Consider the following 13,017-nt stretch of genomic DNA (forward strand, 5'->3'; position numbering starts at 1 on the left):
CTTAAATAGATCAAGTGGCGTTCTGAAAACAAAGATAACCATTACCCCACTCGTGCAGGCCTTTAAATTGTAATACACGAGATTGTAGTTTGCTGTGCTTTCCTTATCGCGGGTCCCGATGAGCATGGGTTGAGCTCGGAAAGTGTTCCCGAGTGCCTCGCTTACTCAGTTGCCCGCCGCCCGTCCAGATGTCTCGACTTAAACCCGCGTCGGTGGTGCTATCGCTACTGCCGGTGGTGCTCTTGATGCTGATCCACCACCACCACCGCACAGATGCTCGATTCGTGGCCTCCGGTGTGCCTTCGATACCCAGTGAGTAGCCACTTTGACTGGGGTGTCGCAGAAATCTAGATGGTTGGCGAGTATACCCATAAATCTCAGATTTTGGCGATGAAACTAGTGCTTATTTATAGACGTGGGATTATAAGTGAAATAATTATGAACTATATTGTCTATCATATTTTTAATATAATACAATCATGGTTTTATACAAAAATGTAACCAAACGCATGTTTTAGAAATGATTTTACATACAATCCGACGTCTAATTAATTAATCAATTAAATAACAAACTGGTTGGGAATTAAAAGTGTTGCTAAGCAAGAAGATTTCCTTTGTTAACTAAAATATAAATAAAATGCTTACATTTCTGAGATACATATACATATTCCTCGACTAAAAACAGAAGTACTACCCCCTGTGTTCTATTTATATTCCCAGGTATTTGCAAAAAACCACCGCCACGTTCCGAGGGAGTTTGCGCCATCGATATCGAGGGATACTACTACGATCCGAGTGAACTGGACTGCAAGATATATAAGATCGGGGCGTGTCATTTGATCCGTGGCCAGAGTTTTGGGAGCCTGCAGGACTGCATCTCCACCTGTATCCATGGGCGCAGTCGGAATCATGACTATTATGTGAACGCGTAACATAAATAAATTCGTAAACAAATGTACCCATGAATGAATGAATGAGTTTGATTCGGTAAGAGTTGATCAAATCAAACAGCAAACAAATTGCGTCGAAATGCTTAATCTCAGCTGGATGTCAATCATCCGCCCCGTTGACCCGTGACGTAATTGTTATTTCTTTGTCGCACTATCGAAACGTGTGAGAAGTCTATGATTATGGCCTGTTGGCTGTTGGAGCTACTTAGTTCAACATTGAGACGTCGCTTACGATAGCATAATCTCCTGTTGCCCTACAAAGAACGAGGCCTATGGGTTAGTCACAAAGCTCAGATGGCCTTACACTTTCATTAGAAATTGAAAGAACGATGTATTTAACCGGCAGAAATATTTTTAGATTTGTTTTTGCTAAATAAAATAATGTTTAATATATAAATGTTATTTAAATTGTCAAGCGTACACAAATAATAAGGCCGGCAAACAACACTGTTCGATAGTTTCACCTCAATATTTCGCTCCAATTAAATGTCATTGAAGTAGATGACGCGAATGATTAAGCTATGAACTATTTTCTCAGGGCATCCGCAGTTCGTTGCGTATACGTCATGATGGCCGTACCAGGCGTTATCTCAATTCTCCGCTCGTCCTAGCCTTCTGCAACAGGCACTCGCCGGATTTAGCCGGAATCGGGGGAGAGACAACCCCCAGAATGATCACCATCCCCCATCATCATCGATCTCTCATGCTAAATCGCAGCGAGACGATTGAAGTCTTATCAAACGATACACACAGCGAATATTTAATTTAGCTTAGCATTAGATTAATCTTGAGGAAAGTCAAGGCATACAAAATTGTTACTATCTCAAAATGTAATAATGCTGAATTTTGATGTGATTTAAGAATAATATTCTTGATAGTTAGTGTAAGAAATTGTATACATTTTTTTAAGCAAAAAAGGTTTATATTTATTACATATTAAATATTTCAATAAGAAGTATTTATTAAACTTTTTTCCTAAATTAGAAAATATTACCTATCTTAAAAAGATTTGAACATCATTCTTCCCAGTGGAAATATTTTTTCCTCTCATCAGAATCCAAATCAGCAGCAGAGCTGTTGGCAGAGGCAGTCCGATTACAAATATGTGCCCTGGATGCCTTTTGTTCGAGGTTTCAAGTCGAGTTCGCGACTCGCCGTTTAGTCAGTGACCAAGTGTGTGGTGAACCAAATCCGTTTCTTCTGCCATTAAACATTATTTTGAAAATTGCGCTGACAAAGTCCAAGGAAAGAAGCATTATAACCCTGGATACTGGAGTATTCCCTATCTGCATCAGGAATTGGCAACAACTGCAACAAAGAATCGATCGCATTTTTTCGGCTGGGCTCTTGCACTCTAGATTAAAAAACCCATAAAATATAGCAGAGTAAAGAAGCAAGTAAAAAAGTAGAGAAGCAGACGGATCGGCCGATCATCTATATACTAGAGGCTTTCAATCACTGTGGAATCGGACACATTCCGTACTGCCTCTTATATATGGCGACGAGCGGCTGCTGCGCATTTGTGTTTGTCCTGAACCAGATTGACATCATCGGTGCCAGGGAGCAAAGTAGAGCTGCAATACGGAGCTGACCAACTTGACGAGATATCGAGGATAATCCAGCGGAACTATCATCTTAAATTCTAATAAAATGGCCTCACACAGTCAGTTGAGAATAACCGTTTGGCTCTGTGTGGTTTTAACCATAATCCTGGATCAGCAATTCACCGCAGAGGCTCGCGTGCGTAAGTACTAGAAAAAAAATGTAAAAGATTGTATACCTCTTTGAGGACTATTTTATTTGATTTAATTTAAATTGAAAATTCCTTATCAAATCTTGTTGTTCAACCTTTCAATGCCAAAATCCGTAGGACAATGACTCCAGTAGAAGATTCAATCACTTAAAAAAAAGGTGCTTAAACTTTAGACCTCACAACTTTTCTGTTATTCTTACACATAACACCATTAGGATATATTATATTGTACTCAGTAATCACAACATTATAGCAATATTAGGTTCCTTTTATAATAAACATTTATTTTTCTTCTGCTCACATTATTTGAAAATTTACTTATGGTATATTTTCGGAAATTTTTAATTTTAATAAAGAATTCTAACTCCTTAAAAGCTTAAAATAAAAATGACTAATAATATTTTCGAAAAATGTATACAATAACTACAAAGAAATGCATAACACTTATTTTTTTAGACAGAATTGATAAATTTTTTATAATTCCAAAGAATACGAATATTATAACTGAAAATGACACATAATGCACAATAAGAAGAATGAGCAATTAAATCTTTTTTGTGACAAAACTATAACTACAAGCATATTGAAAGCGGTATTTATGGGTCTTTTACCCCGATAGATAAATTTGTTAGTAAATACTTATACCTATTTTTACTTTCGCTTTCCAGGAGATCTGTGCCAAATGGTGCCGAGCACTAATGGAGTCTGTGGACCTACTACCGTGGGAATCTATTACGATCCTGAGTTGCAACGTTGTCAATACAAGGGCTGCAGCAACAGAAGACTCTTTGGAAGTCTGGAAGATTGCGACAAGATTTGCAACAATCCGCGACACGTGAAGCGCCGCAACCAAGCAAAGGCCAACGAAACTTCGCATTGAAAACACAATATAGAAACATAGGGAACTGTTGTTAATTTTAAATATGCTTGAAAAATATTCTGACTGAGTTTAAAATGAACCAAGCTTGCAAATTTGAGTGTAGAACTGGAGTTTTTTATAACTACCTTGCATACCCTTTGTTAAGCAGCAAGCATGTGTTCGCTCCGTTTATATATTATATATATCTACAATTCTTCTACATTTAAACGGAACTTTAAATTTAAGGATATTTTTTTTAGTTTTTAATTTAACTTTAGCTTGATATTCAAACTTGTAAATTTAACTTTTGCAGCATAACTTAATTTTAAGTATTAAAATACATACGATTAATTCAAACCAACGAACTACTTATCTAAGACGTTATCTCAGTAATGCAACATTGAATGTATATTATGTAATATAAACATCAGTTCGTAGATATATTTTTATTTCACTTAAACATATTTGTACGTAACTTTTGTTGATTTGGGTAAAGAAATTGACATTTCGGTTGACATTTCTAAATATCACGGCAGTTGAACTCGCACTCGGCTTTGGTACTGAATCGGTTGTCATTACCGCCACATCCGCCGTAGATGAAGGGTTCGCAATGACGCTTTATGGGGTTGTAGGCAAAGCTCTCCACATACCCAAAGCACCGGCCACTGATCATCGGCTGGAGACACAGTTTCACTTGAAAGATATCACTGATTAGTGGCGCGAAGGCTTTCAATGGGTGGAATTACCTCTCTTGGAGGCCGCACCCGAATGGTGTGGTATTAGCAGAAGGAGGCCCAAAAGAAGCCACTGCCAAAGAGCCGGCATCATGTCATCTAGAGTTAGCGATCAGCGATCACAGATCCACTCGTCTTCCGCCTATACAAATCAACCGTCACGTTCTTGGGCCAACAACTCACTGAAACGGGCTCTCAGCATTGATTTCTGTGTTTACAAATGCCTTCAAATGCTCATACCCGTTTTTTGTTTTGGTTGCCAATATTCAACATTGACCAAGTTAACAGGTGGGAATTGGTTGGGCCATAACAGAAGAAGAGTTACCTACCTCTTACCATTATTATTTTGTTTTTATTTAAAATATTTATATAGATTTAAAGCACTCGTAGGGATACAAAAGGTACGCCTGCAATTAAATAATTCCATAAAACCTAATAGATTCACAACTATATTTGCTAAATATTTTTTAAAAAAATCATCTAAGTAGAAACACCTTTTGTAACATTTAAACTTATTAATCTTTTCCGAACTCAACTCGTTACCTATAAAACCCACGTTGAGTGCAAAAATCGAACCTCCCGTGGGATACCCTACACCCGCTCTTGTATAAAAAACACACTCGCGGAGATGACGTAAAAAACACTTGGCAGAAGGCAACAAAAACATGTTCCGCATATCAATACCGCAACAACAACAACGAAGCGGCTCTGGCAATACTTAAAAATCAACTACCAGTGTGTGAAGTGTATAGATTGACAACCAGAAACGCGATTTCAATTTCAACTAAAGTTTCGCTTTCAACTTACCACTAGAATACCCATAAGTATTAAAATGTAAGTAACATAGTATTCTACAAATTGACATAATTTATTTATTAAAATGTCAGGCATTCTTCGCAGTCGGTCTTGGTGTCGAAGAATTTACCCTGAGTTGCACAACCTCTAAGAACCATGGAAAAGCAACTTTTCTTCGGCGCACTATACATATACCCCTTAATCATCTTGTTACAGGCTCCTGACACTCCACCTTTTTGTCCACAGCGAACTAATGAAAAATATTTAAAGCCGATTAGAAATATTGTAATATTTTTAATATTCAAGTACTTACCATTTGCTCCCATGACACAGCCAAGTAAGGCTACAAATAAACAGGTCACACACAAAATCTGCATAGTAGGTCGTGTTTTGAAGCTTCAGTCCTTGAAAATACACTGGTCGGCATATGTATTTTGACAAAATAAAAGTTAAGTATACTCATAACTTGAATTTACTTCTTGTAAACTATAGGCATCAATGGAAAGGTAATTTCAATGCCGTTTGAATGATACAATACATTTCTTTACCCATTCAGTACTTATTGAAAAGGACAAATTTGTGTAAATCAACTTTTAAATTTTTTTTTCAAACTTTTTTCCTCGACTTGAAAACTTAAACTTTTTGATGCAAAAAGTTTCTTCAAACAAAAATAATAGTAACTGCAAAAAGAATTTTTCAAAAATCATTTTTCTTATATTTTTTATGATTTTTTGAAGGTGACAATGTCGGAAAAAATTTGTATGAAAAAGAGAAAAATATGGCTCAAATGCCTGTTTTTAAGCATTTTCAAAAATTCATAAAAAATATAATAAAAATGATTTTTGAAAAATTCTTTTTGCAGTTACTATTATTTTTGTTTGAAGAAACTTTTTGCATCAAAAAGTTTAAGTTTTCAAGTCGAGGAAAAAAGTTTGAAAAAAAAATTTAAAAGTTGATTTACACAAATTCGTCCTTTTCAATAAATACTGAATGGGTTAAGAAATGTATTGTATCATTCAAACGGCATTGAAATTACCTTTCCATTGATGCCTATAGTTTACAAGAAGTAAATTCAAGTTATGAGTATACTTAACTTTTATTTTGTCAAAATACATATGCCGACCACTGTAATCAACGCACTACATTTTTTAAGCTAACAACTTATATTTATAAATCCAAATATAAATAGCTGAGTCTAATGCAATTTTGTATGGCTTTATCTCATATTTATGCCATTAAATTTAAATTTGTATGCCTTATAAAATATATTTTACAATTTAGAGACTGTGCTACTGCATCCAAAACTGAATTTATTTTCCATAATTAATAGCGACTTTTGAGTAACATCAAACTCCACAGCTATGTCACTAATTTAGTAATTAAACGCAGCTGAGAACGAGGGACAATTAACGTCTGGTGCTCAATTATTTCAAGCAAATTAGACAGTTAACTGAATTGTCACCCCGCACACCTGGCATTTTGGCCACTCAATCGGGCCCGAAATGTTCGACCCTCTCACGTGTGTGCGATTGGGCTAATGAATAAATAGCACGGCAGTTTGACAGGCCCCCAACTCCTCGAGGACCTCGAGCATGGGAATCATCGTTACATCATCATCGCCGAGCGATAATTCAATTTGCACTGCGAATTAACACCTGGGATCGGTTCTGCTTGGGCTTCTCCTGCTGACCATCTTGTCTTGTCCAGCATTCCGGCCCTAATGTGGCTCTAATTATCGTCCTTGCCAAGGACTTTAGTCCTTTCCCATCCTGTCAGCACACAATGCAACTTTAATGAGCTCCTCAAAGTGCCATTCGCATTCGCACATAATCAAAATAATAATATCTGCCTCTGGAAAATGGCCCTGACACTCACATTTATTATGCAAATTGCTTGCAGTTTATAGCTCAGTTTGGATTGCCACATGGGCAGCTGGAATTTGGGCAGCGGAAGTGTGAATATATTTAACTGTCCTGTATTTATACGATTTAAGGAGCTAGACCAATGGTGTACGTTTTTAAAAGACACTATATCCCATCAACATCAATTAAGTAGCTGTCATTTCTGTCTTTATTCATTACTTTTGTGAATATTTTCATTATAACACGCATCTCGCTGCGCAGGATCTTGAGTGTTTAAAAAAATTCCCCTTTCCTGAGCAGTTTCCAGATACACTAACACATCTGTTCTTGTGCGGTATGTAAGCAAAGCCCTTACATTTTCCAACGAAAGATGCTTTTATGCCACAGATTGCTAAATTAAATAATAATATAAAAAAAAAGAGTCTTTATTTCTTAAAACTTACGGCTTTTCAGAGATTTTTTTGCAATCGCCCCGAGGATATAACTTAATAAAAGTACAAAATGAATCGTTCTCATCTTCAAATAAATAAATAAATACTGTTCCTCTATTTTGACTTTACGCTACTTATATTTTAAATAAGATTTAAGGTACATCTGTCTCTAATTCAATTAGTTCTAACACAAATCTTCTTGGGTCGACTGTTGACACAAAGCTGATTTAAAAGCGAAATTCAACTTACGAGTAGAGTTGAGTAAATGATTGGTAACACCTAAGCGCTATATAGAGCATATTTAACATGCGTTACTAATATTATTGGCTTTAGTCATTAATATCCAGAAATTTGAAAATTAAAATATATAATTTATAAAAACACGATGCAATGGAAGCTTCTGAACCGCAAACGGCTGGAATAAAAAATAAATTAATAACAAATTAAAAGAGCTTATACTTAAACACCGACGATCTTTTGGGCCCTTGGCAAAACCAAATAAGGCTATCAATAGATTCACAGTTGATTTTAAGTTACTATGAATCCAGGTGAAATGGGAAAACGGTTTCTATAGAGCATATTTAACATGCGTTACTAGCACTTATTTCTCCATAAAACTAAAAACTTAATTGTATAATTTATAAAAAGTGATACTTATTCTATCTTCATCCAAAAACAGAGAAAAAATATTAACTCAAACATCCCGATTTCCTTGTGAAATAAATGGAACACATTAAGGACAAATTCACCACTTTTATTATAATTAATTTATTATTCTTTGCATTTAGATTCACATGCAGCTAATGTATAAAAAAAATTGCGCATTCCTGCGCACTTGATGGAAAGTTCAGTACACTTATTTGAACTAGAGTGATAAGTATATCCTTTACGGGTCATTAAACAATATCCATAGGATAAAGGAGCCATACCGCAGACGGCTAAAATAAAAAAAATATTTTACTAACAGATTTAAAGAGTTTATATTTAAACACTCACGATTTTTAAGACCCATGGCAAAACCAAATAGGGTGATCAATAGAGCAATGAATATCGGTTTCATTTTTTAAAATAACCAATTCAATGTTGATTTTAAGCAACTAAGAGTCCAGATGAAGTGGTAAGCGGTTTTTATAGAGCATATTTAACATGCGTTACTAATACAATTGGCTTTAGTCATTAATATCCAGATATTTAAAAACTTAGTTATATAATTTATAGAAAATGATTTAAAAAATGAAATACAGTAAAAATCAATATAATTATTCTATTTTGATTTCAAAAATATAGAATGATTTATTTTCCTATGAATATATTATTTCAGATATCTATAAAATTTATCTTTCACATTCCATTATATTTTGGTTCGCGATTTTCTTGATTTCTAGAAGGGCAAAAAAAGATGGAACTTAATCGATACAATGCACTTCATTTATTATAATCCTTAGAATTTACTTGTAGTAAAATCTAACTCTGTGCATTGTGAATCACAGGTATCAAAGCAATACAAATGTAAAAGAGTAATTGCTTTTTTTTATTATGTGTAAATAAAATATATAATGACAGCCAATTAAAAATGTTGTTTTAAGCTCTATTTTAACACTTGAACGGAAATCAGTATTTCCTAGCTTCGTAAATTACATTATCTTAAAAACGAAGTCTTGCATTTGGCTTCGCATTCAGTTTTGTTGGTGAACTGATTACCATTTAGCAAGCAGCCCTGCCAGAATACGCATTCATTTCTTGCGCTCAAATAGGAATACAGGGTCATTACTTCCAAACATGGTCCTTGCACAAACGGATCAAGATTGCAGATTCCTGTGAAGAGAGGAAATAAGTATATTCGGATTGACCGTTCCTTACAGCGCTCACTGTCTTTAAAGCCCCGGGCTGAGCCCAACATTGCAATTATAACGCAAATGAATATTGCTTTCATCCTTGATGGAAGTATTGCCCCAATAAACTGAGGTGAATTAAGCCACGTGGAACAATAAATTCACCTATAAACGTTCTCCGTATTATCCAAATCCAACTAAATTAGTTATGCCAAATGCAAAATTGATTCATTATTATATTTGTTATTTAAGATGCTATAATATTTGCCAGCAAATATAAAGGGGCCATCAAAAAGTAGGCAATGAATTTGACGAAATGAGGGTATTCCATTGTTTTGACTTTACGCTACTTATATTTTAAATAAGATTTAAGGTACATCTGTCTCTAATTCAATTAGTTCTAACACAAATCTTCTTGGGTCGACTGTTGACACAAAGCTGATTTAAAAGCCAAATTCAACTTACGAGTAGAGTTGAGTAAATGATTGGTAACACCTAAGCGCTATATAGAGCATATTTAACATGCGTTACTAATATTATTGGCTTTAGTCATTAATATCCAGAAACTTGAAAATTTAAATATATAATTTATAAAAACACGATGCAATGGAAGCTTCCGTACCGCAAACGGCTGGAATAAAAAATAAATTAATAACAAATTAAAAGAGCTTATACTTAAACACCGACGATCTTTTGGGCCCTTGGCAAAACCAAACAAGGCTATCAATAGAGCAATGAACATCGGTTTCATTTTGAAAAACTACAAAATTCACAGTTGATTTTAAGTTACTATGAATCCAGGCGAAATGGGAAAACGGTTTCTATAGAGCATATTTAACATGCGTTACTAGCACTTATTTCTCCATAAAATTAAAAACTTAATTGTATAATTTATAAAAAGTGATAATTATTCTATCTTCATCCAAAAAATAGAGAAAAAATATTAACTCAAACATCCCGATATCCTTGTGAAATAAATGGAACACATTAAGGACAAATTCACCACTTTTATTATAATTAATTTATTATTCTTTGCATTTAGATTCACATGCAGCTAATGTATAAAAAAAATTTTGCCTTCCTGCGCACTTGATGGAAAGTTCAGTACACTTATTTGAACTAGATTCATAAGTATATCCTTTAGCGGTCCCAAAACAATATCCATAGGATAAAGGAATCATACCGCAGACGGCTAAAATAAAAAAATATTTTACTAACAGATTTAAAGAGTTTATATTTAAACACTCACGATTTTTAAGACCCATGGCAAAACCAAATAGGGTGATCAATAGAGCAATGAATATCGGCTTCATTTTTTAAAATAACCAATTCAATGTTGATTTTAAGCAACTAAGAGTCCATATGAAGGGGAAGCGGTTTTTATAGAGCTTATTTAACATGCGTTACTAATACAATTGGCTTTAGTCATTAATATCCAGATATTTAAAAACCTAATTATATAATTTATAAAAAATGATTTAAAAAATGAATTACAGTAAAAATCAATATAATTATTCTATTTTGATTCCAAAAATATAGAATGATTTATTTTCCTATGAATATATTATTTCAGATATCTATAAAATTTATCTTTCACATTCCATTATATTTTGGTTCGCGATTTTCTTGATTTCTAGAAGGGCAAAAAAATTTATTTATTAATTTAATTTAATTTATTATAATCCTTAGAATTTACTTGTAGTAAAACCTAACTCTGTGCATTGTGAATCACAGGTATCAAAGCAATACAAATGTAAAAGTGTAATTGCTTTTTTTTATTATGTGTAAATAAAATATATAATGACAGCCAATTAAAAATGTTGTTTTAAGCTCTATTTTAACACTTGAACGGAAATCAGTTTTTCCTAGCTTCGTTGGGCTGCGCCCAACATTGCAATTATAACGCAAATGAATATTGCTTTCATCCTTGATGGAAGTATTTCCCCAATAAACTGAGGTGAATTAAGCCACGTGGACAATAAATTCACCTATAAACGTTCTCCGTATTATCCAAATCCAACTAAATTAGTTATGCCAAATGCAAAATTGATTCATTATTATATTTGTTACTTAAAAAAATGTGAAGTTGTTTTTTATATATTTCTATATAAGATATATTTCTAAGATGCTATAATATTTGCCAGCAAATATAAAGGGGCCATCAAAAAGTAGGCAATGATTTTGATGAAATGAGGGTATTCCATTGTTTTCGCAATAGTATTTTGGTGGGAACATTCATGATAAACTGGAATATTGTAAGGTACGTAAATATTTTATTCCAAATTTAATTATTTACTAATTTCTTCTTGCACTCATCTTCACAAAGCTTTTTAGTTGTAAACCTATTATCGTTGCCACCACAACCGCCATAAGAGAATTCCAAACATTCGTTTTTGTCAGGGTGATAAGAAAACCGATTATTATAATGTGCACAAGACATAATTTTTCCAAAGCCATCAGCACCAGGCTTTTGTTGGCAGACGTCTAAGAAACCGAAACAATTCTTATTTTTAGCATGATATCGGTTTTTCATAATATTATACATTCTTACCCTCTGCTAATCCCTTAGCAAAACAAACAAGTGAAATAAGCAAACTAAAAAAGCTAACGATCATCATATCCTTGTTATAAACTATATCTTTTACTTGACTAGAATCTACTGAAGATTTAAGCTTTAAGAAATAAACACACGAACGCTACTAAATCTTAATGAACTGCTTTAAAACCTGTGTCTAATTTCAAATAACCCTGCAGGTACAGTTCTTATAAAATAAGAGAATATTTCAAGCTTAGTGTTTTTTTCTGTAGTGAGAGCTACCATGTAAAAAGTACTTTTATATATAACTTATGTCTAAAAATCAAAATGTTTTAAATGCCGCATAGTTCTCAGAAGTTAATAAATATATATTTATACCCGTTACTCGTAGAGTAAAAGGGTATACTAGATTCGTCGGAAAGTATGTAACAGGCAGAAGGAAGCGTTTCCGACCCCATAAAGTATATATATTCTTGATCAGGATCACTAGCCGAGTCGATCTAGCCATGTCCGTCTGTCCGTCTGTCCGGATGAACGCTGAGATCTCGGAAACTATGGGAGCTAGGCTATTGAGATTTGGCGTGCAGATTCCTGAGCTTCCTACGCAGCGCAAGTTTGTTTCAGTAGACTGCCACGCCCACTCTAACGCCCACAAACCGCCCAAAGCTGTGGCTCCTACAGTTTTGATGCTAGATAGAAAATTTTAACTGAAATGTAATGTTCTCATCAACCTATCGATTGACCCAAAAAAAAGTTTGCCACGCCCACTTTAACGCCCACAAACCGCAAAACCCTGTGACGCCCACAATTTTCATGCTAGATAAAAAATTTTAACTAAAATGTATTGGTCTCGTCAATACCTATCGATTGATCCAAAAAAAAATTTGCCACGCCCACTCTAACGCCCATAACGCTTAAATCTGTATACCGCCGGTAGGTGGCGCATTTTAATCTCGCTTTGCTGCTTGCATATCTCCATTTAGCTGAGTAACGGGTATCTGATAGTCGAGGTACTCGACTATAGTGTTCTCCCTTGTTTTAGTTTATTTAAATTCTATTTAGTAATCTTAGTTTTTATGTGCCTTTACTAGTATCTTTACTAGCATCTTTGAGTGTGTCTATATGTTAATATTTATGTGTGAACTGTTTTCTTTGTGTAAATCAGATAATTAATCTTGCCTACGCTCAACGCGTCGTATGCGCAATTCGAGCTAAAAACTCACACATGGATGGGCAGAGAGCAGCAAGTGATTTAATTTGAACTC

General features: G+C 34.3%; 5 protein-coding genes and 3 long non-coding RNA genes across 8 annotated transcripts; 2 read left to right on the forward strand and 6 right to left on the reverse strand.

The window, feature by feature from the left end:
• The first annotated feature begins 155 nt into the window (after positions 1-155).
• Positions 156-932, forward strand: LOC108009798 (early lactation protein). The gene is made up of 2 exons (XM_017074466.3): positions 156-312; positions 721-932. Exons 1-2 carry the CDS (start codon positions 189-191, stop codon positions 930-932), a joined length of 336 nt encoding a protein of 111 aa, XP_016929955.2. The 5' UTR covers positions 156-188.
• A 1,130-nt stretch (positions 933-2,062) lies between these two features.
• On the forward strand, positions 2,063-4,022 carry LOC108006209 (boophilin-H2). The gene is made up of 2 exons (XM_017069649.4): positions 2,063-2,694; positions 3,372-4,022. Exons 1-2 carry the CDS (start codon positions 2,601-2,603, stop codon positions 3,581-3,583), a joined length of 306 nt encoding a protein of 101 aa, XP_016925138.1. The 5' UTR covers positions 2,063-2,600; the 3' UTR covers positions 3,584-4,022.
• LOC108006217 (chymotrypsin inhibitor SCI-III) lies at positions 3,970-4,490 on the reverse strand. The gene is made up of 2 exons (XM_017069658.4): positions 4,309-4,490; positions 3,970-4,255 (listed from the first exon to the last, which is right to left on the reverse strand). The coding sequence occupies exons 1-2, from the start codon at positions 4,388-4,390 to the stop codon at positions 4,083-4,085; spliced, it is 255 nt and encodes an 84-aa protein (XP_016925147.1). The 5' UTR covers positions 4,391-4,490; the 3' UTR covers positions 3,970-4,082.
• A 655-nt stretch (positions 4,491-5,145) lies between these two features.
• On the reverse strand, positions 5,146-5,505 carry LOC136116497 (uncharacterized). The gene is made up of 2 exons (XR_010653455.2): positions 5,405-5,505; positions 5,146-5,341 (listed from the first exon to the last, which is right to left on the reverse strand). It is a non-coding gene; the product is annotated as an uncharacterized lncRNA (long non-coding RNA).
• A 1,638-nt stretch (positions 5,506-7,143) lies between these two features.
• On the reverse strand, positions 7,144-7,511 carry LOC139355194 (uncharacterized). Its single transcript, XR_011605939.1, has 2 exons — positions 7,397-7,511; positions 7,144-7,326 (listed from the first exon to the last, which is right to left on the reverse strand). It is a non-coding gene; the product is annotated as an uncharacterized lncRNA (long non-coding RNA).
• A 1,390-nt stretch (positions 7,512-8,901) lies between these two features.
• On the reverse strand, positions 8,902-9,406 carry LOC108013127 (kunitz-type serine protease inhibitor conotoxin Cal9.1d). The gene is made up of 2 exons (XM_017078808.4): positions 9,254-9,406; positions 8,902-9,199 (listed from the first exon to the last, which is right to left on the reverse strand). Exons 1-2 carry the CDS (start codon positions 9,315-9,317, stop codon positions 9,024-9,026), a joined length of 240 nt encoding a protein of 79 aa, XP_016934297.2. The 5' UTR covers positions 9,318-9,406; the 3' UTR covers positions 8,902-9,023.
• A 797-nt stretch (positions 9,407-10,203) lies between these two features.
• LOC136116483 (uncharacterized) lies at positions 10,204-10,830 on the reverse strand. Its single transcript, XR_010653422.2, has 2 exons — positions 10,466-10,830; positions 10,204-10,408 (listed from the first exon to the last, which is right to left on the reverse strand). It is a non-coding gene; the product is annotated as an uncharacterized lncRNA (long non-coding RNA).
• A 657-nt stretch (positions 10,831-11,487) lies between these two features.
• LOC139355192 (kunitz-like toxin PcKuz3) lies at positions 11,488-11,866 on the reverse strand. Its single transcript, XM_070999576.1, has 2 exons — positions 11,768-11,866; positions 11,488-11,700 (listed from the first exon to the last, which is right to left on the reverse strand). Exons 1-2 carry the CDS (start codon positions 11,832-11,834, stop codon positions 11,501-11,503), a joined length of 267 nt encoding a protein of 88 aa, XP_070855677.1. The 5' UTR covers positions 11,835-11,866; the 3' UTR covers positions 11,488-11,500.
• Positions 11,867-13,017: the final 1,151 nt, after the last annotated feature.

This window comes from Drosophila suzukii, chromosome 2L (genome assembly GCF_043229965.1).
Source record: "Drosophila suzukii chromosome 2L, CBGP_Dsuzu_IsoJpt1.0, whole genome shotgun sequence".
NCBI classification, from domain to species: Eukaryota; Metazoa; Arthropoda; class Insecta; order Diptera; family Drosophilidae; genus Drosophila; species Drosophila suzukii.